At 38.9% G+C, this 27701-nt stretch overlaps 1 protein-coding gene across 2 annotated transcripts; it reads left to right on the top strand.

Annotated features, from left to right (window-relative positions):
- The first annotated feature begins 14506 nt into the window (after positions 1–14506).
- Positions 14507–25132, top strand: LOC115045721 (deoxynucleoside triphosphate triphosphohydrolase SAMHD1-like). Of its 2 annotated transcripts, none has more exons than XM_029505529.1 (14): positions 14507–14582; positions 19532–19692; positions 19820–19935; positions 20286–20356; positions 20499–20648; positions 20734–20834; positions 20949–21060; positions 21172–21263; positions 21407–21522; positions 21867–22000; positions 22824–22889; positions 23327–23431; positions 23519–23650; positions 23804–25132. In XM_029505529.1, exons 1-14 carry the CDS (start codon positions 14562–14564, stop codon positions 23882–23884), a joined length of 1458 nt encoding a protein of 485 aa, XP_029361389.1. In that variant the 5' UTR covers positions 14507–14561; the 3' UTR covers positions 23885–25132. The 2 variants fall into 2 exon arrangements, with proteins under 2 accessions (XP_029361389.1, XP_029361390.1); XM_029505530.1 differs by lacking the exon at positions 14507–14582 and adding an exon at positions 15299–15319.
- The last annotated feature ends 2569 nt before the right edge of the window (positions 25133–27701 follow it).

The following is a 27701-nucleotide window of genomic DNA, read 5'->3' as shown; positions in this document are numbered from 1 at the left end:
CTGCTATACTCCAGTCCTGACTACTGTCTTGGTCTAAAAATTATGAAAACTGTCTCTCTCTCGTTACATTCTCACTGCTCATGTTAATGCTAATGTACTTGTCTGTCTTCTTTATTTACTGCAGGGTGGAGATCCAGAAATCATTGCTCGGGTTGGTTGAGAGAACAATCTATATGAAGATGTGGAAGATGCAGTGGAAAGCTGAGAAGACAAACACTGGCTGAAAATCAAAAACAAGACAGTCAACTTTTCTGTTGTGCTGTATCACACACATAGATTTTGCTTACATTACCTCCATCATCTGTTTTAAACCACCCTCTCCCTCTGCAGGTGTACATGCCACAACAGAATTACTGTCTGACCCAAAACAATGTACAATCTGAATCTGAACAGAGCAAGTTTCAGGTATCAGTTTCCATCATGGACATTATTTTTAATAACCCTGCTAAAACACATCACAGACATGAGTGAAAAGCTTTTACACACTCTACTGAAACACTCTCACACATACATGAAAACCCTGAGAAATACAGTGGCCGGCTTCTGCCAGACTTTAAGGACCCCCATTAAAATATTCCATATTGCTCGAACAGTCATTTTTGTCTTCCTACAGTGCTTCAGATTCTTAGCCAAAATAGCATTTGTTGGCCTACCCACCGTATCCAGTCTGATTAATTGCTTTCAGAAACTAATGTTAGCCAACCAACCAGCCAAAATGATTAATTATTTTAAGTATGATCTATGTAGGATCATATCATGCATATGTATGGCATCTAATTTATTATTAACCGCAAAGGCTTGTATGAATGACCATTGCTTACTGTCTCTGAAGCATATGCTATCGAAAAAATCCAGCAACTTTTGAAGAGCCAAATCAAATCTGCGAAAACAAACAAACAAACAAAACCTGTGAAGCCCGTTTGTAATGTAATCTGTCACTGTAAGGTCACATTTAGTTTGTGGTTTGGGGATTTTGTATATTTGTTGGTCTTTGCTGTTCAGGTTAGCTGTGTGAATTTAATGGACATCCATTACAATATTACTTTTACGTGGAAGATATTAGATTACCGAGGTTGTTATGGTGGTATGTCCTTCGTTAACTTATTTCACTTGAATGATCGTGCCTTTTTTAAATCAGCTCCGATAATATAAATTAAAAATGTAACTATTACTACATATAATACTACTATTTTAATTACGTTTATATATCTTTTTTTTAACTGTAGTTACATTAAGTAGGTCAGGGCTTGTTGTTTTCTTCAATGTCAGCATCACTGAAAATGTGGTTAAGTCATACTTTGGACATTGTGTTTTGATAATGATGCAAAATTAAGGATTGTATTTCATAGGAAATGGGAGGGTATGTGGAAGCCTATAAAGGGCTAGTTAGTCATTTCATTAGTAATGCTATTTAAATGTTTTGAAAACTTTTCTTGCTCTATTTCAAATAAAAATCTTTTCCTTGTTGTTGTGTGTCCTATTTTTTTTCTTACCATGAAGCACGGTAAGTTGTACTGTATTTTATATTGCGGAATATAAATGAAAATAACATTTGATAAATTAGAAGAAATATATTGTACACGTTGGTGCTTTGATCATTGTCATTGCATGTACATATAACACGACTACTAATAATAACAATTATGATCATAATCATAATGATGATATGGGGGGAACAAGATCTGATCAATGCCTGTAATTCCCAAAACAAGCACTCTGGCCCTCTGCTGCTGAAGGGAGGTGGTTGTGACGAAAACTGTCACGGTTCAGGTTCATGTTTTATTTTGACATTCTGTTTTATTGTGTTTCCGCTGTTGTGTTGTCACCTTTCCGTTTCTGTTTCAGGGCTTGATGCGGTGCAGGTGTGCTGAGTCTAATTACCTTCAGTATTTAAGTCTCCACTCTCTCCATCACCAGAACGTCTTGTTCCACGCCCTGCTGCTGGTTGTCAGCTCCGTGCGCTATTTCTTCTGAGCGCCAGAGTTTTGTCTCCTAATTTTGTCCCTAGCTTTAAAGTAGTGTTTTGTCCCTGTTACTTTGTCCCTGCCTTGCCTAATAGTTCTAGTGATTTCGTCTACTTTCATTATGTCTCCTAGCTGTTTTCTGTTTAACTTTCAGTACTTCTCCTAGTGTTGCTTGGTTTTGTAATCTTCTTTTCTATGTCAAAGTAAACTGTGAACTTTTCTTGCAGTATATTGGACCTGGTGTTTCCACCGCTCTTTGTTTCTCCTAAAGCGACAGTGTCGACAGCTCCGTTCGCTGCTATGGTTCAGTTTTTTTCACAGCAATGGCGGCATACGGAGAACCTCCAAAGTTCCCGGAAGTTAGCATAACCGCTGAATGTATTTCAATGGAGAAGATTGTTCGGAGCTACTCCCCCCCCCCCCCCCCCCCCCCCCCCCCAATTTGAAAGATAATAATCGCGTCATTCTACAGAAACTTAAATTTTTCTGGCCTTCAGAGAAATATTACACTCGAAAAAAAAATGTTTGCTTCAAAGAAAAAACAAAACAACAACTTTATTTGAACTATCACATCATTTGGCGCTATCAACTTGGTAATATTTGCTTTTTAATCTATTTATATCGCCAACCACCATAAAAATGCTTGTCCCCCCACAGTCATTTATGGAGGGAAAGTGCTGTATTTTGACTTCAGAAATGTTTTTCTACCATTCAAAATCAAATATATCAAATATTTTACATATTAAAACACAATGCCAAATAAACATAAAATATATTTAAAAAGTAGTCGCTCCCTGCAGTCATGTCACTGGGGTTACCATGCGACAGAAGTCTTTTATTTTGGAAAAAGAAATCACACTACATCACTTGACTTCCTTTGACCTCTTTCTTGAAGATCTATGAAGAAGGGCCATGGTAAGAACATTTTCTCTTTTCAGTTTTCAGAAATATTAACGTTTATCTCATGATTTCATATGAAGCTTTTAGCTGACGTCACTGGTGTAAGCTACTTTATTGGCAGGGAATCGTAAACAAATAGAATACAAATGTATTAAGTTACATAATTTAGTGAATAGATCATGATTGACATGTGGTTTCATGGTCTGTAGAAGCCATTTTGTAAAATGCATTTTTCATGAAAACTTATTGGTAACACCAGTGACAATAAGCACAACTGAAGTGTTTATTGAGGTTTACTGCAAGAAATAAAAACATAATTTGTGTCTTTTAATTGAAACTATATTTGTGCATGGTAGAACCAGAAGAATATTTATATCTGTAGCATATGAACAATAACAATAATAACAACAATTATACAACTTCCTTTTTATCTTCACCTCTTAATGAGACACTTAGGCCTGCCTCTGATTCATGGCACAAATCAATAAATTCAGACTTAATAATAAAAAATAAGACCAATAATTAGATTTTACTTAAATAAAAAAGGAAGGACTCAGAATAAAAATAAAAAATAAAATAAAAATTTTTTCGTTTTAAATATTTCTCCATCTTGTTTGTTTTACAGCTAGCTGAGTGTCTTCTTCCCCTTATTTATGGAGCTGGTTAAAGTAACAACTGACTGATGCATTAGCGCCACTACATGGTCGGGAGTTGTTGTTGCGTCCCGCGGCCCTCGCGGCCCACACGTACAAAACAGATTTTTTTTTTTTTTTTTTGCGGCCCACTGGGTGGCGCTCGGGGCCCAAGTTTGGGCCGCGGCCCTATGTTTAAGAATCACTGCCATAAACAATCGTATGTCCATATCAGTTGTGCAGTGAGATCAAATTGGCACAACCAATTGGTATGACGACGGATTGTCACCTTCTGGATTAGTAGATTTAGAGAATATAAACTGATAAAAGTGTAGCAGGTGGTAGGTGCACTAATTAAGGCCGCTGCAATATAGTGACCTGCAGGAGGAACACAGGGTTTTTACGCTACCGGTTTGGGGCCGGTGGAATGAGGCAGGTGCACACCTTATTCCACACGGGAGTGTAGGAAGCATCATCTGCTTCCCTGCTGAGTTGAAGGCGGCTCGTTGTTGGTAGACTGGCGACAGACCAGAGCATCGGGGGTCCATATACAGCTCTTGCCGGGAATAATTGGTTTGGTTTGTTAATTTTTTGGGTTCTTTTTCTGGTCTGCCCTGGCACGTGAGCCGGTATATAGTTTGTACATATATTGCCTGTGGGGCGGACTAGTTCTTTTTTTTCCCCCTTGATTTCATGTTTGTTTGTGGGTTTTATTTGTCAACTGCTCCCCTCTTATCACCGATACCCAGTACACTCCCAGTCAGGTAAGGTCTAAGACGCCCCCCCCCCCCCCAATCAGGTGTGTTGGAGCAGGGTAACATCTAAAACATGCCCCTCCAGGACCAGAGTTGGACACCTCTGGTGTAAGGTGATAATACAGTTCTGTACTGGCAGTAGTGATGACGAGATGAACCCTCATGAAGTACTGAAGCTTTCCATCCTAGTAGTTCACACTTTGGCTGAAGCTTCATGATGCTTTGTTCTATTGCGCCATCAAGTGGACAATAAATGTGTGAAGCTCTGACAGAATTTGTGCTTGAATGATTATGCTAATAAACAAAAATGTGCTTGAATTACTTGTGTTTGGGGGGATATTTATTCATTTTTATTCAAGAAGAGGGGTTTTCTATTTAGTTTTTTTTTTTTTTTTTTTAGATTATCTCATCTGCCTTTGAAAATACCTTCACAGGGCACAGATGAAGCTGGGGTGCACACAATCTTGACAGGAAGCCTCTACAAGCTGTGGTGTACATTTTAACATTTTTCCCAGTATTGTAGCAGGTCCTCTGAGGTCTTCACATTTGGTTCTGCCAAGTATGATTTGACCTACACAGCTGCATCTGCAGTTTCATTTTGTGTTTTTGTCTGCTGCAGTGTGGTGTCCAAACGATGCCACAGTTTGTTTCCTAAAACAGAAAAGCCGACTGTAAGTGACTAAGCACCCATGTTTCCTGCACCGTTAGTCACAAGGCCTGTAATTTTGTGAGTTATACCCCTTTGGGACATCAGTGCTGCTTTTATTATGGCCACATTTTCAGACATGTGTGACTGAGGGAAATGCTGCAGCCCGAAAACAACAGATTGTAAAGAGGTGCTTACATCTATAAAACGGCATGTCATTGGGACATCAGTGCTGCTTTTGCAGCTGAAGCCTTATATTAAAAGTAAAAGGAACAGAGGTTTTGGGAAATTTAATTCTCATTTATTGAGAGATGAGGTATACTGTGGGAATATCAGCGCCGTAAATTCTTATATAATGTCAGAAAATACTCTTTATAGTGAAGAAGAAGAGCTTCTTAAAAGTGTGGACAAACTTTGTGAAAAAAATAATTCATACAGAAGAGGACAAACAGGAATTGATGGGATTACATAGCAGTTTAGAGACAAGACATAAAGAAAGAAATGCCATCAAGATGTTATTGATCAAAAATGAAGAATGGTCAGATCCTAAATTGAATTCTAATGAACGAGTGAATGAGTCCTTGGACTTCTGGGATGTGTCCTCCACAATAGCTTTCAAAGCCTGAAAGAGAGAACATTCAGGGCAAATATCGGAAAATGTGGGAAAATGCTTAATGTGCTCATATACACGCCTGCCTTGTGGGGAGAACATAGTTCGGGTTCAAAGCTTCAACAAGCTTTTTGAACCCTTTATCCTCTACAATAGTGAAGGGCTGTGAGTCCTCTGTGACCATGGGGAGCACATAGCCACTGTAGGGTTGTGTAGTGAAAAATCGTAATATTTATTTTGAATATTTAGTATAGGCTATATCACAACATTATTATACCTTATTTTGAGAGATCAGCTCAAAATGCTGCCAGACAGGAGAAAATCTTCTCTTTCTTGCTGGCTCCATGACCACAACAAAAAGGTAGGTCATCATGAAAAATAATCTTGCACAAAAATGTTCTGCCAAATCCACAAATTGTGAGGGGAGATCCATTGCGTTTTGATGGCACCTAGTGATGGTATTCGGCAACACCGATGAGTCGGCGCATGCGTCGACCTCATAGAGGGAAAACCCCGTGTCGGTGCGCGTATCGCTTTAAGAAAGTCACGTGACCGATACAGGAACTGTTTCAAACTGACACTGAAGCGCCAAACTGTGTTTATAAGGAAGCGAATCTGTCAACGGGATAAATCTGCCAAAAATATCTCTGATCTTTTGCGGTTCATCGTCAAATTCAACAAGAATTTTGGAGCAGCCTCAAGCCAAAAGAAAGGTTTCCGCCGCGTGGGACCATTTCGATCTCATATCGGAAAATAAGCCCATCCTGCTATTTGTTTTAATTTCCTTGTTGTTTCATCCTGTTCCTCTCAGAGTTTTCTGTATTCGAATTCATTTCAAAGTGACTCTTAGTTTACTATTCATATTATTTTCTGCAGGTTAAGTGTTGCAAAACTTTCCTATTTAAACAAAACCACCTTCTCAGTGCTGAGGCATTATAGGGCCAGGCATGAGAATGAAGTCCCAGATACACCCAGGATAAACTCAGGTATACAGCCATTCTACATCTTACTCACAGTTGCTTTATTGATAATTAATTCCTGTTCATTTATTCTTTACCTCATTTTTAACCATCAAGCTTCCAGGAAGCAGATGCTGGATGAGGCTCCGCTGAATTTCATCCTGAAGGACTGCCAGCCTTTCAGCATTGTGGAGAGTGAAGAGTTCAGGCCCTTCAGCCCTCATATGTTTTGCCAACCAGAAAGGTTTGTGTGGAGATTATATAGTAGTAGTTTATATAATTTTTATTTCATCTTTAATTTAAATATGTTGATTTGCTTTTGGTTTGACTTGGTGTAAAAGTAAAAAGTATGAGGAGGAACGGGAACGAGTGAAAATGGCAGTGAATATAACAGCTGACGTGGGAATCTGTGAACATGGAAGCTTACTTGGCTCTTACTACATTAATGAGAATTTGCAGTTGTGTACATCAGTGTTGGGAATGCAATACTTTCCACAAAGTCACACTGCTGACAATTCGGCCCAAGTCAAAAGGGGCATGATGGAGGACTGGGCCATAACCAATAAAGTAAAGTGTGACCAACGCAGCACCAAACATAATTGCATCCACTCGACAGCTCCAAATTCAGCACTCAATTTGCATTGCAAATACTCTCAATTTATCAGTTAGAAAATCATGTGGTCGGATCCCCACACTTACATCCATCAGACACAAAGCTAGGCACATTGTCACGTAATTCACATCAAGCACTACAGCCAAGGAGAAGCTTGCTCAAGTGCAACAACAGAAGGGACGACCAATCCTGAAACTTATCAATGAGGTGCCAACATGCTGGAACAGAAATGCTGTCAAGGCTACATGAGGAGGGAACCAGTGTGGGTATCTTTGGCCTCTCTAAAAACAGATTTGAATCCACTTACAGCTGATGAGTATACCATCATAGGAAAAACACTTTGTGTGCTTGCATCTTTCCATCAAGCTACAGTGGAGTTGTCTGAGGAGAGGTGAGTGTCAGGGTCAACGGTCATCTCAATGATGAAAATGCTCCATCTTGCACTAGAGCGTAATACTTCAACCTTGCACACAGAGGCAGTCATACACCTACATGAACACCTGAAGCGTCGAGTCACAGGCACTGCTTCCACTCTGGAGTCATTAAGTGTGTTGTCCCTAGCAACACTTCTAGACCCCAGAATTAAATCACTCGGGTTCCGCAGTTCCTCCAAGTGCGTGAGGCCATCATTAGACTGCAGTCAGAATGTCGGTCTGTAATCGGCCGCACAAATGAGCCCCAGCTGGTACCGTCTTCACAACAGCTGTCTGCACCCACTTCAGGCATGTTCTTCAGCATTATTTGTTTATTTGAAAAGTTTTAAAATGCCAGTTTGTTGTTTTTAAGATAACCTTTGGCAACATCTCGACATCGAAGTGGGCAGGTAGACCAAAAGTGCCACAGCTGATGCCATCCAGGAGGTGCACAGATACCTGGCAGAGGGCAATATTGCCAGGTCCCAGGATCCTATGAGATACTGGGACAACCCAAAGTCAATCTATCCAATTTAATTTCCAAAATAATTTTTTGGAATAAAAATTTGTATTAAAAAAAAAAAAAAAAAAAGGAAAGAAAAGAAAATCCCAGTCAACAAGCATCCTCATTCATAACACATTCACTTAGATTTTCATGTTATGATACGTGTTCACACTTTTATTGACTGTATCTAAAAATATCAGATATTTAAAATTTAAGCAAAGATATTAAATAATACAATGTAAAATACAATTACTTAAATTATATTATTGTGTATACTAGGTCATCAAATCAGTGTCAGTTGAGTCTGTCAACTAGGTTGCCTGTAGGGATTTTTAAGGTCCAGCAGGTGTCAGTGTTCAGTGACAGTATCACAGTTTGGCAATGTGTCTAAACACTTCATGACGCATCATCTACTCATCACTAGTCACCTCTAATGACATGTCCGGTGAGTAAGCTGGCCATGCAAGAACTGGGATGTTTTCAGCTTCCAGGAATTGTGAACATTTCCTGGCAACATGGGGCCGTGCATTATTGTGCTGCAACATGAGGTGATGGTTGTGGATGAAGAGCACAACAACGGGCCTCAGGATCTCGTCAGAGTATCTCTGTGCATTCAAAATGCCATCAATAAAATGCACCTGTGTTCGTTGTCCAAAACATACACCTGCCCATACCACTCGATCAGCAGATGGCAGACAGCCATTTGCCGTAAACAGTGAAAACTGGGATTCATCCATGAAGAGAACACCTCTCCAACGTGCCAGACACAATCGAATGTGAGCATTTGCCCACTCAAGTCAGTTACGACGACAAACTGCAGTCAGGTCGAGGATGATGAGCATGCAGATGAGCTTCCCTGAGACGGTTTCTGACAGTTTGTGCAGAAATTCTTTGGTTATGCAGACCGATTGTTGCAGCAGCTGTCCAGGTGGCTGGTCTCAGACGATCTTGGAGGTGAACATGCTGGACGTGGAGGTCCTGGGCTGGTGTGGTTACATGTGGTCTGCGGTTGTTAGGCTGGTTGGATGTACTGCCAAACTGTCTTAAACATCTTTGGAGACGGCTTATGGTAGAATAATGAACATTCAATTTACGGGCAACAGCTCTGGTGGACATTCCTGCAGTCAACATGACCATTACACGCTTCCTCAAAACTTGTGACAACTGTGGCATTGTGTTTTGTGATAAGACTACACATTTCAAAGTGTCCTTTTTTGTGGCCAGCCTAAGGCACACCTGTGCAGTAATCATGCTGTCGAATCAGCATCTTGATGCCACACCTGTGAGGTGGGATGGATTATCTCAGCAAAGGAGAAGTGCTCACGAGCACAGATTTAGACAGATTTGTGAACAATGTCTAAGAGAAATGTTTTAGATCTTTGAGTTCAGCTCATGAAAAATGGGAGCAAAAACAAAAGTGTTAAGTTTATATTTTTGTTATGTGTAATTAGGAATTACACAGATGAAGCTCTTAATGGACATCATCTCCCCACAAGCATGAAACAGGGTTATAGTATTAATTCCAAATCCAGGCAAAAATCCCAAATTCATGGACAATCTAAGACCTATCACATCGCAAAAATAATGGCGATAAACTATTAGCACATATATACACACAAGTCACCTCAAAAAAGGTATATTTCAAATTGTTAGTGAAACTCAGTCAGGTTTTCTAAACGGAAGATCTATTAATAATAACACCAGACTCATTTTAGATCTACTGAACTTGTAAGTAAAGTGTCTTGTGACCAACGCAGCACCAAACATGATTGCATCCACTCGACAGCTCCAAATTCAGCACTCAATTTGCATTGCAAATACTCTCAATTTATTAGTTAGAAAATCATGTGGTCGGATCCCCACACTTACATCCATCAGACACAAAGCTAGGCACATTGTCACGTAATTCACATCAAGCACTACAGCCAAGGAGAAGCTTGCTCAAGTGCAACAACAGAAGGGACGGCCAACCCTGAAACTTATCAATGAGGTGCCAACATGCTGGAACAGCACATATGAAATGCTGTCAAGGCTACATGAGGAGGGAACCAGTGTGGGTATCTCTGGCCTCTCTAAAAACAGATTTGAATCCACTTTTACAGTTTACAGATTACAGTGAAATAATTGAGAACAAAGGCTTCATTTTATTTCTGGGCTTTTCGAGCGTCTTTGACACAGTTGAATATCCTTTCATGATTCGAACTCTAAAGGCATTTGGATTTGGAGACTTTCACTAAAGTTATTGAGTATTTTTATAAGGACATCAACGGCAGTGGGACGTTGTCTCGTTTTGGTGTGCAAAGAGGAATCCGGCAAGGCTGTCGAGCCAGCCCAGGACTTTTCATTTTAGCTGCAGACATGCTGTGAAATGTTGAAAAAACTCACTGTATTTGGAACAGAACTTGCAATAAGTCAGTTTGCAGACAACACAACCGTGCTGTTAAAGGATGAACATCAGATTCCTGTTGCCATTCAGAACACTGAATTATTTTCAAGAGCCTCTGGTCTATTCCTTAACCCTCGTATTATCCTCAAATATTACTAACACATTTTACCCTTGGGGTCAATTTGACCCCAGGTATATTTGCCTCCAGAAAATGATTTACAGAAAATTGTTGACCAAGTTTTTGTGTCAGGCACTTTGTTTATTTGTTGAATACATAAATAACCTCTTGATAATGAAACCTATCAGTGAGTTTACCTGCCCTCTAGCGCCACCATCAGGCAAAACTTTTAAATTAGAATTAATTTATCTTGAAAACTTTTCATACAAATCTTCTCAAATTTACTGACAACATTAATGACCACAAGAGTATGAATCCTATTGGTTTTGGTGATGATATGACCTTCCCTGTAGCGCCACCATCAGGTCAAACTTTCAGTTTTAGAGTTAGTGTATCTTGAAAATCTTTCATCCAAATCTTTTCTAATTTGGGGTGCACATTCATGACTCTCACAGAATGAACCATATTGACTGATGTTGATAAGCATAAGATTACAAGGGGCCAACAGGCAGTCATGCGTCGAAAGCTGTATGTGGCTGTGACCTTGTCCAGGTTGTCCACCCCTCCCTTTGTGTCATTGTAGTCCAGCACCATTTGTGGTTTTTTGTCTTCTCTGCTGCTCAGGGCATCATCTTTGTGCATGGTGCTAAGCAGCAGGACATTTTTCCCTTTCTTGGGGCAATATGAGACCACAGTTGCTTTATCAGTGAAGGCAAACACTGAAGATGTTACCTTCCTGTTCTTGACAGCAAGAAGTTCAGAGGGAAGCTCTGGTTTATTTTTTCTCACTGTCCCCAACATCGTTACCTTCCTTTTCAGCAGTTCCTCACCCAGGGCATAAGATGTGAAAAAATTATCACATGTAATATTATGCCCATGCAGTCCTTCAGCCATATCAAGCACAACCCTTGTGCCCTGATTTTTTTCCGGTGCTTCGCCAGGAGATTTGCCTGTGTAAACCTGCATATTCCATGCAAAGCTGGACTGTGCATCACATGCTGCCCATATTTTGATGCCATATTTGGCAGGTTTGCTTGGCATATATTGTCGGAATGGACAGCGCCCACGAAACGCAACCAAGCACTCATCGACAGTCACGTGGGGGCCTGGATTGTAAAGCAGGGGTAAACGCTGCACCCACTTGTCCCACACATCCCTTATTGCCGCAAGTTTGTCACGTTCGCGTCGGCCGTGCCTTGTTTGTTTGTCATCAAAGCGTATGACACGGGACAAAACTTGAAATGTCTTCAGAGACATGGTGGCTGGAAATATTGCCCTTCCAGTCTCAGCATTCCAAAGGCTTGCTGTTGCTTCACCTTTTGATTTATAAACTCCCCCCAAAATGAGCAAGCCAATGTAGGCTTCCAAGTCGACTACATCCAAGTCTTTCCAACTGTCCCCATACATACGCTTCCCCTCTAAATTTGTCATCCCAAGTACAATATTCTCAATCGATGGTGTTATGAAGAGCTCTAATGATGACTTGATGTCTTCAACATGGCTGATTGCATATCTGGTGGGGCCTGGAACCATTTTGATAATATTAGTAGCGCTAAGTCTACCTTGCTGTCTAAGTGGGGTAAAGGGACCATATTATCTTTCCATTTTTGGAAAGGATCGTGTCTGCTGGTGGTTGAGAAGCAACAGGAGGGTCAACACTCTCATTCTCATCAGATGAGAATGCCTCAAAATCAGGGTCCTCCTCAACACAATCCTCTGTCTCAGAAACATTCTCCTCTATGTCACTTTCACTGTCAAAGAGCTGTTCCAAAACGTCATTGACAGTAAACCTTTTCCCAGAAGACATTTTCAAATGAGAGAGCGTGCAGATTGCAGTGTACACAGAGCACAAAGAAGAATGATGTGGATAGAGGGCTGCAATGCAAGCTTTTATATGTTTGCTCCTCCCTTATTTTGCATGAACTACCAATGTCCTTGCAGGAATACCCCGCCCTCCACAGAGCGGGAAAGTTCCCCCCCCCCCCTCCACAGAGCAGGAAAGTCCCCCCCCCCCCCAGAGCGGGAAAGTTTCCCCCCATTATGTATCAACTCAAAAGTATCAACTCTGCACCTGCAGGTGTGGGGATGTTAGGTCACACACACAGGTCACACACACAGACAGACAGAAGTTTTACACAGCTAAAACAGCTTGGGGTCAAATTGACCCCAGAGGAACACCGATGCGTGGAATATGCGTTCAGCACATTGAAAAAATATTATCATAATTTTACGCTTAATCAGTTGTCCCCATCAAATTAGGAAAAGTCATGAAATATGGAGCAAAAAAAAAAAGCCAACTATTGTTTTTTGAATGATAAACATTGATTGGGGTCAAATTGACCCCAAGGATAATAGGAGGGTTAATATCCAAAAATGTCAATTAATGTCTATTCATGAAAGTGCACTGAATGATATCTGTGATATACCAGTCCAAACTGTGGTAAAATATCTTGGTATCTATGTTACAAAATAATAATAAATCTGGAAAGCACTGATGTAATTATATCTTTCACTTGAGGTAAACATCTAGTTTGTGGTTTGGGGATTTTGGTTAGTCATTCGTCTTTTCTTTTTTCCTAATTGTGAGTTTAAATGTAAATGATGTAATTGACATTGACCTATACAGAAATTCAAGATACCACTGAAACACAAAGTGATGTAAGGCTACAGCAGTTTTTTATAACCTATTGGGAGACAATAGCCAGTTACCACCCAACACCAGCCAACACAACCCAACCAGGAACAGGAACTCTAATTAAATTTATTCTGCTGTACATGCAAATCAAGAGACATGGGTTCCCATAGCACATTTTAATATGAAAACTGTACGGAGATGTGCTAAATTTGTCCAACTCATGAAATTTTAAAAGGTACCAGCTCCTAATGTTTGAATGTTTGACATATTATTTGTGTGAAGAATATAGCTTTGGTAAGCTTGGTCCAGTGATACATTATCACACAGTCCAAGTTCATCGGCAGAAGGAGACAGTCAACAGCCTAAAGAAACAGCTAGAGAGACTCTGCTGTGACTCAGGAAAGAGTAGCTCCTCATACGATGGACCATCTGATCAGTGGTGATAAACCAGGCTTACACAATCACTGAAGATTTTGTTAAAGGGTTTCCCAATAGCAATAGGGTGTGAAGATCCTGGTGTTTTACAATACTTTATACATTTTGTCATACTGTCTATGCCACGAGACAAATGCTGTCAAAACAGAGCTGTGAGTAACTGTGTTGTTATGAACCAATAGCAACACAGTTTGTTTACCCTGAGGTCAGAATTTGATGTGCTGAGCATCACAACTTATTTCTTCCTTTCAAATATCTGCTTCTTTTTCTCAGGTGTCCAAACTTCTCCCAGAGTGCTTTTCTGAGACATTCAACTGGATTTACTGCATGAAGAATGTGGATGTTGCATGTGTATATATATATATATATATATATATGAGAGAGAGAGAGAAAGATGGTCTGTAGATGTAATAAAAGAAGCAAGAAGGTCAGGTCAAGTGGATTTTCTCTGAAATAAGATAGAGAAAAACGTCTATGTTGCACTCCTGACTACTGTATTGCTCTATGAATCAAGAATACTGTTTCTCTTACTGAGAATCGTCACTGCTCATGTTAATGCTAATGCACTTGTCTGTATTATTTATTAACTGCAGGATGGAGATCCAGAAATCATTGCTCGGGTTGGCTGAGAGAAAAGTCTGTATGACGATGTGGAAGATGCAACTGAAACCTGAGAAGACAAACACTCCCTGAAAAACAAAAATAAGACAGTGAATGAGGGTGAGTGAACACAAGTTATGACTTTGTACACAGTAGGTTTCAGGTTTGAGGCTCAAATAGCATTTGATATACATTAGGTATTTAGACAAAGCTCTTCATGAAATGAAAGTTAAAAAAAAAAAAAAGAAGAAAGAAACTAAAATTGGAGATTCATAATTCCAGTGGTGAAATGCCTGAATCATTATTGTGGGAGTGGTTTGAAAAGGTTTTTAAAGGGCAGCTAATGTGAAGGTAGCAGGTAGCATCGAGCCACCGATGGACAGATGAAAGATGGCATCTCAGGACAGAAAAGTAAGTACCCCAATGAAACAGGGACAGAAGATATGATTACAGACAGACATACATTTACAGGTGGTCGCATATAGACATCATACAGGAGGTGATGTTGTTAAATCATAATTTTATTTATTATGTTGGCTTATCTTAATATTAGTGCATATTTGTGTCTTCTCCTTTATTCAAAAGTGGCATCTATGCTAATCAAATTGCAACAACATTGTAATGTGTAACTGGTTTTGACGTTGTGGTGCATCTGTATACATCTATGTCGTGTCTTTAGGAAGCTCATTCCTCATTTGATTTAAAAATTATCTTACTTATTTTATGGCTTCGCACTCTTATAGTCACCAAAGGTTATGCTACTAAAGATCGGATGATAAAAATAGCATCCGCAGAGGTCAGTCGATGATAACTGGAAAATTAACTAGAAAATCAGCCAGTGGAATATTTAGGCAGTGGCACTGTGTTCAGTTTTGACAACCGCCGCAGACTTCCCCCCTCCCTACAATTCTGCTGTCAAACGTCCAGTCTGTCGGAGACAAGACGGACGAGATGGAGGCATGGGTTAAGAGGGAAGCCGGCATCATAGACATTTGTCTTCTCGCCTTCACGGAAATGTGGCTGTGCGAGTGGGAGCGGGAAGAGGACCTTAAAATCAGTTTGTTTGGAAGTCCAATTCGACTGGACCGAGACTCGGAGATAAACAGGAAGAGTCGCGGGGGAGGTGTCTGTCATGATATAAACGACAGGTATTTTAACACTGTTGTGAGCAGAGAACGAATATTTTTTTAAGTGCTGACGGCGCCACTCCGCCGGTTTTATTTATCTCAAGAGCTGTTTTACACGTTAATGTTTACACCCGCGAGCCAACGCCTCAGCTGCTGCTCAGCTGATAGCTGACGTCACTCAACGAATGGAAGACACCCGCCCGGAGGCACCCAAGTTGATCTTGGGAGATTTCAGCCACTGTGCTCCACAAAAATGTTTTGTTGAACGAACATCATTTTATTTCGTCAAGTTTTAGCACAAAATAATTTTATCTGAAGCTAAATGAAGTATTTATGTTGACTCAACTAATAATTTTTAAGTAAATTCACTCACTCACCTTCATCCGCTTTATCCGTCTCCGGGTCGCGGGACTGCAGGAGCGATGCCAGCACACATTGGGAGAGGGGCAGGGTACACCCTGGACAGGTCACCAGTCCATCGCAGGGCCAACACACAAGGACAAACAACCACTCACGCTCGCATTCACAGCTACGGTCAATTTAACTTTGTCAGTTAACCTATACATGTAAACATGTAAAGGACCCAGGCAGGGTACTGAACCCGCGACCTTCTTATTGTGGGTTTACAGCTGCGAACCTAAGTAAGTTCAAATAAACTATATTGATTGTACCTCAATAACTTTGAGTACATTTCACTTAAAATTCCTTAGTAAGTCCAATTAAACCAATTTGTATGATTCTTTAAACAACCATGTAGAAAGAAGACAAACTCTGATACATTGTAAGTGGTCTTTTCTCTACATTGGATTTGTATTCACAGCCTTTCAACACACAATTGACTGTCTCATTATTTCTTAGATAATGGATTATGTGTGTAAAATAATCACACTCAGTTCCAAGTTCACTAAAACCCCAAACCTGGCAGGAAATGTACATTTGTTTTTTGTGGCATTGCTATGGCTCCTTGACAAGTGTGTTAAAAGTGAATTCCAAGTCTTAAAATGTATGGGTAATCTGGATGCACTTAATATGATGGCTACAGCCAAAATGACTGTCTTCTGTTTAAGAAGTTCTGAGCATTTCAGCACCACAGTGTTTACACTGCCGCATAAGACTAACAAACACAAAAATTAGACAAAATCACACATTACTTGACCTCAGGGAAACCAACTTTAATTCAGAATCATACAGCACATGTATTTCAAGCTACGCCATGTGTATAGGTATTCATGATGACTACACCTTATGGGAACCTGATGATGATGTCATCAACACTTTGAAATTCCCAACATTCTTTGCTTGTCCTATCCTTTTCTGATGACCACAGAGCCACCTAAAGAAAGATACCACACACCTGTAGGCACCAATACTTTATTATCTATCCTCGGCACAATTGTCTTGATTTAGTAAGAAATGAATGTTAAATTTAAACTGACCGATTGTTGTGTCACTTCCAAGTTTAACATTGCTGTGAGGGATCTGTTTGTTAAATGTACTGACCCTAACAATATGAAGGTCCCAAGCTTGGGTTGAAAATCTGATGAATTAAACAATTAAACCTGCCAAGTGAACACAAAAATACAAAATCATGAGTAAGTCGACGTCTCAGCTGTTCCTCAGTGCTACAGGAATATGCAACAGATCACAGATTACAGTAAGCAAAAAGATCGGGTTTTTTTTTAGCCTAATTTGAGATATATTTACTACTAGATTACTTTCTGTGCTACACTACTGCTATATGATTATAGTTCACTTCACAGCATTCATTTTTGAAAAATGAACCTATTCTACTCTATTAACATTATTAATCATGAAAGAAATGCATTGATAAGAAATACAGAAATTTTCATGATTCGCATGTTCAAACAACAACACAGGTTGTTGGAATTGCAGTTGTTTCTGCTTCCCTGCAGAAAATACTAACGATGAACAGAGATGCTCACCAGTCATAACGTTTATTTTGTGGTTGTAATAAATGCCATGTACCTGGCTGTATCACCGAATTAAAACCAAATTAAAATGAGCTGATTCGTGTTTAACCCACCGACATTGGATAGTATTAGGAGCATGTGGACACAGCTAGGTAAAACACAGACATATGGTAACTGCACCATTCAATGGACTCATAGCTGTATCAACTTTATTTAAGAGCAAAACATTTAAAAAATGTAAAAACGCCGTGGTTAAAGTAAAACTAAGACACACTGCTGAATATGAAAGACATGTTTTTGAGCATGCATGAAATTCAAACCCCAAACAGGATGTTATGCACAAATTAGGATGAACATATATATATATATTTTTTTTTCGTTAAATTTAATTGAATAGTATACGATTGCCACAATTCTGACATTTTATGTTGGAATTACTTATATTTTATAAATGTAGAAAATTAACACATATATTTCTACTAAAATATGCTTGATTTTTACATGTAAAATTTACTTAGGGTCAGAATCACTTTTTTCAGTGTATGAGCAGTATGTAACTGTGCTACCGCACAGAAGAACACTGTCATAGGTCTTTGCTATGTACCAGTAAAGGGAGCATACACATCGATATTGTGCTGACCAGCTTGGGGAAATGTTCTCAACCCTTTTTCAAATGTGTGCGAACAGTGGTCAGATAATCTATGGAAAAAAATCAACCATAATTCCTATCCTCAAATCAAAAAACCCCAAAGAACTAAACAAATACAGATTTTATTGTTAATTTTAAACTTTTTAACAAACAGACTGCAGCAGATTTCTGTAAATGGACAGATGTCCTCTGTCAGATTTTCAAACACAGGCTCCCCCCAGGGCTGTGTCCTTTCTCCCCTTCTTTTTATTCTTTACACAGACTGCTGCAGATTCTCTCAGGAAAACAGCTATCAAGCTTTCAGACGACACAGTCCTTCTGTCTCTCCTTCAGGGTCAGCAATCGAATCATGGTTGTGCCCTCCCTGAATTTGTCAGGTGGTGTGATGATAGCTTGCTCGCCTTAAATGTGTCGAAAACTGAAGAAATCATCATAGACTTCAGAAAATCTAGTATCGACCTCAAACCGAGCACTATCCATGGTGAAGAAGTACAAGTAGTACAAACAAGTAATTGGGCACTGTGTTTGACTCGGAATTGAAATTCAGTGAAAACACTGACACACTGACAAACCAAATATATATCAATAATATATATTGATATAATATATCAATATATTCAAACTTAATCAAACTTTTATTGAGAGTCTTTTATTTGCTGGTTTGGTGGTCTGTCTGTGAAGTAAAAAACTAAATGAATGACATAATGATCGGTGTTAAATGTTGTGGTCCTTCTTGTTTTTTGTTCTTCTTTTAGTTATGCTGTTGCTATGGACAGGGCTGACTGTAAAATTAATTGCACCCTGGGACTAATAAAATAAATAATAAAAACTATAATCGGAATCTGAAAACATGAAATATTTTTATTTAATACAGAAGATTGCCAGTGAACTCACCTGAGGGAGGAAGTGCCTCCTTTCTGAACTTTAGGAAAATTTCCACTGTACTAAGGCAATGTATGGATGGGTTGATGGAAAGAATTAGAATTTAAAAGGATATTAGATTAGATTAGATTCTTATATTATTTCAAGATTGTGAAATCGCTTTCAGTACTACATGTTCTGTTTTAATTATTATAACTATATTTTATTATTCTTCAAAACAGAAGTTACTGTACTTGGCCCTAAGCACCTCAGAGAAACACTGTCTAATCATCTAATCCGTCTGGACGGCATCACTTTGGCTTTCAGCTCTACTGTAAGAAACTTTTGAGTAACTTTTGACCAGGACATGTCCTTTGTCCCTCACGTAAAACAAGTCAGTAAGTCAACTTTCTTCCACCTGCAAAACATTAGGAAAATCAGAAACATCCTGTCTTAAGAGGATGAAGAAAAAGTAGTCAAGACAAGGTAATATAAAATGCACCTAACCATACATCACACTACATATTCAGGCCTGGAGAGGAATTTTGAGAGTGAACATAACAAAAGTTAGCTAAAGTGTTAGGTTCAGTGATTCTTCACATCCACAGAATCACAATCAAGTTCATTCTTCATTGTTGGGTCGACTGTAAAAACGGACACATGAGAGGTTGGAAAAGGGAAAATAAAAAAGTTATGATAGTTGAGGAGACCAAATTTTTACACAGTTCTCTTTTCGATATTAATAATTCTATTGTGGTTTGTCTATTTTTTTTATTTAATTGTTCCCACTAGGTGTTTAATGATCCCATCCACGGCCATGTGGAGTTACACCCACTTCTCGTCAAAATGATAAACACACTTCAGTTCAACAGGCTACGATACATCAAGCAGCTGGCAGGGACCTACTTTGTTTTCCCTGGAGCGTGCCACAACCGGTTTGAACACTCGATTGGGTATGTCTGCATGTTCTCAAAGCATCTATTAGGACAATAAATTCAATTAAATGAATTGTATGATTCAATAAGGACTATGCTAAAAGTCAGTCTTTTGTCTGCATGTGTACTGTATGTGTTGATGCAGGGTGGCACACTTGGCAGGAGAGCTTATTCACACTTTGCAACAAAACCAGCCTGAACTTGGAATCACAGACAGAGACAAACTATGTGTGCAGATTGCAGGTCTTTGCCACGACCTGGGTGAGTGATACACCTGCTTCACTTTGCAAAAGTGTATCTCCATTTGTAATTAGTGCTACATTTGGATGGAAACTTTGGGGTTGCGTTTTTTAAAGAAACAGCAGAGTGGATGTGACATGCTCTGTTGGGAAAATGCCATCAGACATCATCACATAACAATGAATGTAAATGGGAGCAGAGAGAGCCAAATTTAATATAAATTAATGTTTTATAAAAATATGATGAGATGTTGAGTTACAGGCCTGTCTGGTTTGACACCAGTCTGTTTTTAATATACCATTACATTGACTAATTCATAAAGTGTGTGTGAACTTGAGAAGATTATTTTATATAAATTTCTCCGTGTTTAGGACATGGGCCCTTTTCTCATCTGTTTGATCAAAAGTTCATCTCCAAGGCACGTCCAGATATAAAATGGAAGGTAAGAAACAGTTCAACAATTTCACCTTAAAAAATTGTCTTCAATCTTTTTTGTTTTGCAAAGATAAGAGTCAATTAGTTGTGACCATGTACTTTTTCATATTAACCCTCTATACGCTCTAATGAGTCTGTCTGTGTTGCAGCATGAGGAAAACTCTGTAAAGATGCTCGATTACATGGTAAAAGAAAATCAGTTAGAGCCAGTGATGGAGGAGTACGGCTTGAAGCTGCCAGAGGACATGGAGGTCATAAAGGAGATGATTAGAGGAAAGAAACCAGAAAAGAGAGGGGAGGTACATGTTGGTCTGAGATTGTGATTTGTATAAAACCCTCTTTGTTCCAAACAACCAGTGTTTAATTGCCTTTTCATCTCCACAGGGGAGTAATGAAGGTCGACCCCAGGACAAGTTTTTCCTCTATGAAATAGTGGCCAACAAAACAAATGGCATTGATGTGGACAAGTTTGATTACTTTGCCAGGTGAAGTTTGAGAAACAGCTACTGTAGAAAAATTCACTTTTTAGGTAGCAGGTTCACTCAGGCGGTTGTATTCTGTTCATGTGTGTGTTTCCCCATATGCTTATCTTTTCTTAGGGACTGCCACCATCTTGGCATTCAGAACCATTTTGACCATCTGCGCTTCTTTCAGTCTGCTCGAGTGATTAAATGCCCAGATGGGCTGATGCACATCTGCTCGAGAGACAAGGTGGTGACAGTGTTAGTGTTGTGTTTGTTTGTTCAATTTTAAATTATGTTTTATACATCAATCCATTGGTCTGATTAGTTCTAACTAACCTAAAAGAAATACTGTCAACAGGAGGTGCACAATCTGTATGCCATGTTCTATGCAAGGTGCAGTTTCCACAGGAAGGCCTACCAGCACAAGACAAACAAGCTAATTGAGACTATGTAAGTACCTTCCCTTCTCCTCATAACATTTATCTGCTCTTTTGTCTGATGCAGCTTGTTTCCATTGCTTCATGCTTCACTCTTTTACATGGTATGCAGAAAAAAATTCTCAAAAAAGATAATCTTTGGGTTCTTTTATTCAGGATCACAGATGCCTTCTTAAAAGCAGATAAACACATCATGACTAAAGGCTCAGGGGGGAAGTCCTACTGTCTCTCTGAAGCTATTGATGACATGCAGGCCTACACCAAGCTGACAGGTCAGCAGATATTATTGTGTGCTGTCAGAAAAGGGAGGGGGCAAGATACTAAAAGTACCATCTGTTCAGCTCATGTACCCAATTAAGACTGATTGTGTTAAAGTAAAAACTGTTGTCATAAAACCAATTGTACATTTAAAGAAAAACATAAAATTGGTTTTTTATCACTATCATACTTTCTTAATCACCATAATTACATATGGAACTGAGGGTATGTTGGAAAGTGTCACTTCAACCCCCCCCCAAAAAAAAATAATTAGAATATAATGTCAACTGAGGAAATGAGATGAAATGAGAAAAATTTAATGAAATATATATATATATATATATAATTTCTGTTGTAGATCGAGTGTTTGAAGACATTCTATTCTCCTCCTCGGAACAGCTCAGAGATGCAAAGAATATTCTCCACAGGGTCATCACTCGAGACCTCTACAAGTGTGTGGGGAAACTTGAGACTGGGACCGACTTTTCACAGGTGCGCACTATCTTTGTGTTCTTGTTTTGGTTTACATGGATGTTTGACATGGTGGCTTATGACTGTGGCATGTATGAAACAAGCAGGGTGTAAAGCTTTACTGGGGCACAGGCCCCCCACTTCTCATCTTCTTTTTTTTTTTTCTTGAAAGTTTTGTGTGTTGTGTTTGTGAAATGTGGAACACAAGGCACGATACAACTTCCCTTCTTATTCCTGTTATTCCCAACTGCTGGGAAAGGTAAACAGGTAGAGATATTTATATTTATGAAAATATTTATTATTATTATTATATATATATATAACATTTATATTACATTTACATTCCCCAGTGATAATAATGAAAGATCAACAGGAGTCACTAATATTTTAGTTGAAATGGGTCATAGCTATCATTGAGGAACTTACTTTAGTTCTGTCATGTTATTTAGGTAAAATGACGTTATAGTCACATTTCCTTGAACACTTAAACACTTAAACCCTACATTGTCCCTGATTGGCAGGCCAATGCTTTACTTAACAAATCTTGCATAGATGTGTGACTGTGTGAATGGGTTAACAGTTAACACTTGGTCTCCAATCCAAGTGGAAAGAAGAAGTAAGTGAAGCTCCAAGTGATTAGGACACAGAATGAGAGTCAGGTTTTATTGATTAGCATGGATTTGGAAAAATGTTTGTAAACATCAGTTGCTGAAAAATCTAGTTAAAAGAACTTATATTGTTTCTGATGGGCAGTCAGTCATACACATAGTAGTTCCTGCATAGATGCACGTGTGAATTATTTCATAGTAACACTTTGGTCTCACATCTTGTTCCTCACAATTAGGTGGAAGACCTGTGGAATAACAGCTTTAATGAGGATGTGCTGCAGGCAGAGGACTTCACTTTTGTGGTAGGTTTTTAGATGAATAACTCAATTGTGGCAGAATTCATTCATTTTCTACCGTAAATCCATGTCCAGGTCACGGGGGGTGCTGGAGCCAATCCCAGCTCACACTGGGCGAGGGCGGAGTCACCCTGGACAGGTCACCAGTCCATCACAGGGCCGACACACAGAGACAGACAACCACTCACACTCAGACCTACAGACAATTTAGAGTCACCAGTTAACCAAAACATGATGTGTTTGGATGGTGGAAGAAAACCAGAATACCCGGAGGAAACCCAGTGGGGCACGGGGAGAACATGCAAATTCCACACAGAAATGCCCCAGGCCTGGGAACCGAACCCACAACCTTCTTGTTGTGGGGCCACAGTTCTAAACAGTATGACGCCGTGCTGCCCATTGTAGTGTAAAAAAAAAAATGTCTTTCATCTTTTCTGTTGTAGGGCATTAAGCTTGATTATGGAATGAAAGACAAGGACCCCATTGGTGAAGTGTTTTTCTACTCAAAGTCTGACAACAACACAGCCTTTAAGATCCCCAGGGACCAGGTCAGAATCAGCAGTCACAACTATTTATTTCTTCAGAAAGGGAAGTCTCTATGATACATGTCCTCTTAAATATCTGCTTCTTCTCAGGTGTCCAAACTTCTCCCAGAGTGCTTTTCTGAGGCATTCATCAGAATTTACTGCAAGAAGAATGAGCACCTGGCTGTGGCAAAGAAACATTTCCGCAAGTGGTGCCTGACTAATGGCTATGAAATACTGAAGGTGATATATTTGGAGCAAGTTAAATAAGATAAAGAAAACTGCTATACTCCAGTCCTGACTACTGTCGTGCTCAATGAATTGTGAATACTGTCCTACATTCTCACTGCTCATGTTAATGCTAATGCACTTGTCTGTCTTCTTTATTTACTGCAGGGTGGAGATCCAGAAATCATTGCTCAGGTTGGTCGAGAGAACAATCTATATGAAGATGTGGAAGATGCAGTTGAAAGCTGAGAAGACAAACACTGGCTGAAAATCAAAAACAAGACAGTCAACTTTTCTGTTGTGCTGTATAATACACATAGATTTTGCTTACATCACCTCCATCATCTGTTTTAAACCACCCTCTCCCTCTGCAGGTGTACATGCCACAACAGAATCACTGTCTGACCCAAAACCATGTACAATCTGAATCTGAACAGAGCAAGTTTCAGGTATGAGTTTCCATCATGGACATTATTTTTAATAACCCTGCTAAAACACATCACAGACATGAGTGAAAAGCTTTCACACACTCTACTGAAACACTCTCACACACATACATGAAAACCCTGAGAAATACAGTGGTCGGCTGCTGCCAGACTGTAAGCACCCCCATTAAAATATTCCATATTGCCCGAACAGTCATTTTTGTCTTCCTACAGCGCTTCAGATTCTTAGCCAAAATAGCATTTGTTGGCCTAGCCACCGTATCCAGTCTGATTAATTGCTTTCAGAAACTAATGTTAGCCAACCAACCAGCCAAAATGATTAATTATTTTAAGTATGATCTATGTAGGATCATATCATGCAAATGTATGGCATCTAATTTATTATTAACTGCAAAGGCTTGTATGAATGACCATCGCTTACTATCTGTGAAGCATATGCTACCAAAAAAAATCCAACAGCTTTTGAAGAGCCAAATCAAATCTGCGAAAACAAACAAACAAACAAAACCTGTGAAGCCCGTTTGTAATGTAATCTATCACTGTAAGGTCACATTTAGTTTGTGGTTTGGGGATTTTGTATATTTGTTGGTCTTTGCTTTTCAGGTTAGCTGTGTGAATTTAATGGACATCCATTACAATATTACTTTTACGTGGAAGATATTAGATTACAGAGGTTGTTATGGTGGTATGTCCTTCGTTAACTTATTTCACTTGAATGATCGTGTCTTATTTAAATCAGCTCCGATAATATAAATTAAAAATGTAACTATTACTACATATATACTACTATTTTAATTACGTTTATATATCTTTTTTTAACTGTAGTTACATTAGGTAGGTCATGGCTTGTTGTTTTCTTCAATGTCAGCATGACTGAAAATGTGGTTAAGTCATACTTTGGACGTTGTGTTTTCATAATGATGCAAAATTAAGGATTGTATTTGATAGGAAATGGGAGTGTATGTGGAAGCCTATAAAGGGCTAGTTAGTCATTTCATTAGTAATGCTATTTAAATGATTTGAAAACATTTCTTGCTCTATTTCAAATAAAAATCTTTTCCTTGTTGTGTGTCCTCATGCAAATCCTGTCCATCTGTGGAATTCATACACTATTGCTGGTTTCTCTTGTGTCTCAGTAATGAAGACATCGCTTAACCATAAAAAATAACTGAAATAGAATTTAAATAGAATATATACATGATGTGCATGATGAATGATCTATCACTCGATTATGTAGCCCACTATGTCCTGAAAGTCCCAAATATTTTTTTTCTTACCATGAAGCACGGTAAGTTGTACTGTATTTTATATTGCGGAATATAAATGAAAATAACAAATATTATTCATAAATTAGAAGAAATATATCATTGTCATCCCATGTACACATAACACTACTACTAATAATAATAATCATGATCATGATCATAATCATAATGATGATATGGGGGGAACAAGCTCTGATCAATGCCTGTAATTCCCAAAACAAGCACTCTGGCCCTCTGCTGCTGAAGGGAGGTGGTTGTGACGAAAACTGTCACGGTTCAGGTTCATGTTTTTATTTTGACATCCTGTTTTATTGTGTTTCCGCTGTTGTGTTGTCACCTTTTCGTTTCAGTTTCAGGGCTTGATGGGGTGCAGGTGTGCTGAGTCTAATTACCTTCAGTATTGAAGTCTCCACTCTCTCCATCACCAGAACGTCTTGTTCCACATCCTGCTGCTGGTTGTCAGCTCCGTGCGCTATTTCTTCTGAGCACCAGAGTTTTGTCTCCTAATTTTGTCCCTAGCTTTAAAGTAGTGTTTTTTGTTGTTGTTACTTTGTCCCTGCGTTGCCTAATAGTTCTAGTGAGCTCCCATCACTGCTATGTTTCAGTTTTTTTCGCAGCAATGGCAGCATACGGAGAACCTCCAGAGTTCCCGGAAGTTAGCATAAGCTATAGTCCATAAGAATAGTCCTGGGCTGGCTCGACAGCCTTGCCGGATTCCTCTTTGCACACCAAGACGAGGCAACGTCCCATGAGGCAGTGAAACACTGCTGTTGATGTCCTTATAAAAATACTCAATAACTTTACTGAAAGTCTCCAAATCCAAATGCCTTTAGAGTTCGTTCAGCTGTGTCAAAGGCGTTAGAAAAGTCCAGAAATAAATAAAATAAAATAAAATGAAACATTTGTCCTCGCAGATTTCGCTGTAATCCAGTAGATCTAAAACGAGTCTGTTATGAATAGATCTTCCATTTAGAAACAACAATTTGTAATATACCTTTCGTGTGTGTGTGTGTGTGTGTGTGTGTGTGTGTGTGTGCCCGCGTGCTAATAGTTAATAGTCATTATTCAGCAATGTGATAGGTCTTAGATTGTCCATGAATTGGGGATTTTTGCCTGGTTTTGGAATTAATATTACAACCCTGCTTCATGCTTGTGGGGAGATGATGTCCACTAAGAGCTTCATCTCAGACTCTGTATAAACATTCTCTAATTATATCCCAGAAATGTCTGTAAAACAAATTAGCTGTCAATCCATCAGAGCCTGGGGATCTGTCCAAATGTAGACGATTTAGTGCATTATCAAATTCATTCATTCAGTTGTTATTTTTGCATCACATACATTTTTATACTATTGGTTAATTGTGGTAATTTTTATCTTTGATTAAATTAAAAAAGTTAAACAATATTGTTCAGAGTATGATTTTCTATAAGTAATTATAGAAAGTTTCATTAGAAATCAATTTAGGATCTGACCATTCTTCATTTTCCATCAATAAAGTCTTGATTGCATTTCTTTCTTTGTCTTTTCTCTAATCTGCAAAAATACAAGGGGTCTCCTATACATTTAGCCTTAGAACGGATATGCTCCCTTAGCTTTGTATGTAAAGATTGTATCAAGTTTGCTATGTCATCCCATCAGTTTGTCCTCTTCTGCATGATTGCTTCTTCTTTTCTTTTCTTTTTTTATAAAGTGTGTCCAAATTTTTAATCATCTCTTTGTCCTCTTTGCTATAAAGAGTATTTTCTGACATATTTAAAGAATTCCCATTTCTTTGCATATGATTGAATTTCAGGGTCATTTATAGATTTGTCCACCATGGCTCCGATGTTCCCACAGTATACCTCATCTTTCAATAAATTTGAGTTAAATTTCCCAAAGCCTCTGTTCCTTTTACTCTTAATATTAGGCTTCAGCTGCAAATGTATTAAATTGTGGTCTGTTAAAAGGAGCGTTATCCATTGGTCTAATCAAAGACATGCTGTTATAAACCATACGTAAGCAGCCAATAATCAATTCTAGATTTAAATGTTTGGTCTGGTTTAAACCACGAGTACTGTAACACCTTCCAAATGTCTTCTAACATCAGTGTGCTACAAAAGTCCATGACTGTGTTGTTAAAATGAGGATCAAATTTTGATGGATCTGTGTTTCCAGTCATCTGGGGTTATATTATATTATATTAAAATATTAAAATTATATTAAAATCACCTCCAACAAGGATATGATCAGTAGGATATTTATTTTCACATCCTCAACTATAGCTCAAATACTGTAGTTGTCATCATATCCTTATTTTGAGACCCTACGTTGTCACAACACAGATTGCAGATGATGAAAAAGCATCCTCTAAATTC

This window comes from Echeneis naucrates, chromosome 7 (genome assembly GCF_900963305.1).
Source record: "Echeneis naucrates chromosome 7, fEcheNa1.1, whole genome shotgun sequence".
Classification (NCBI taxonomy): Eukaryota; Metazoa; Chordata; class Actinopteri; order Carangiformes; family Echeneidae; genus Echeneis; species Echeneis naucrates.
This window is presented reverse-complemented; position numbering and strand designations above follow the sequence as displayed.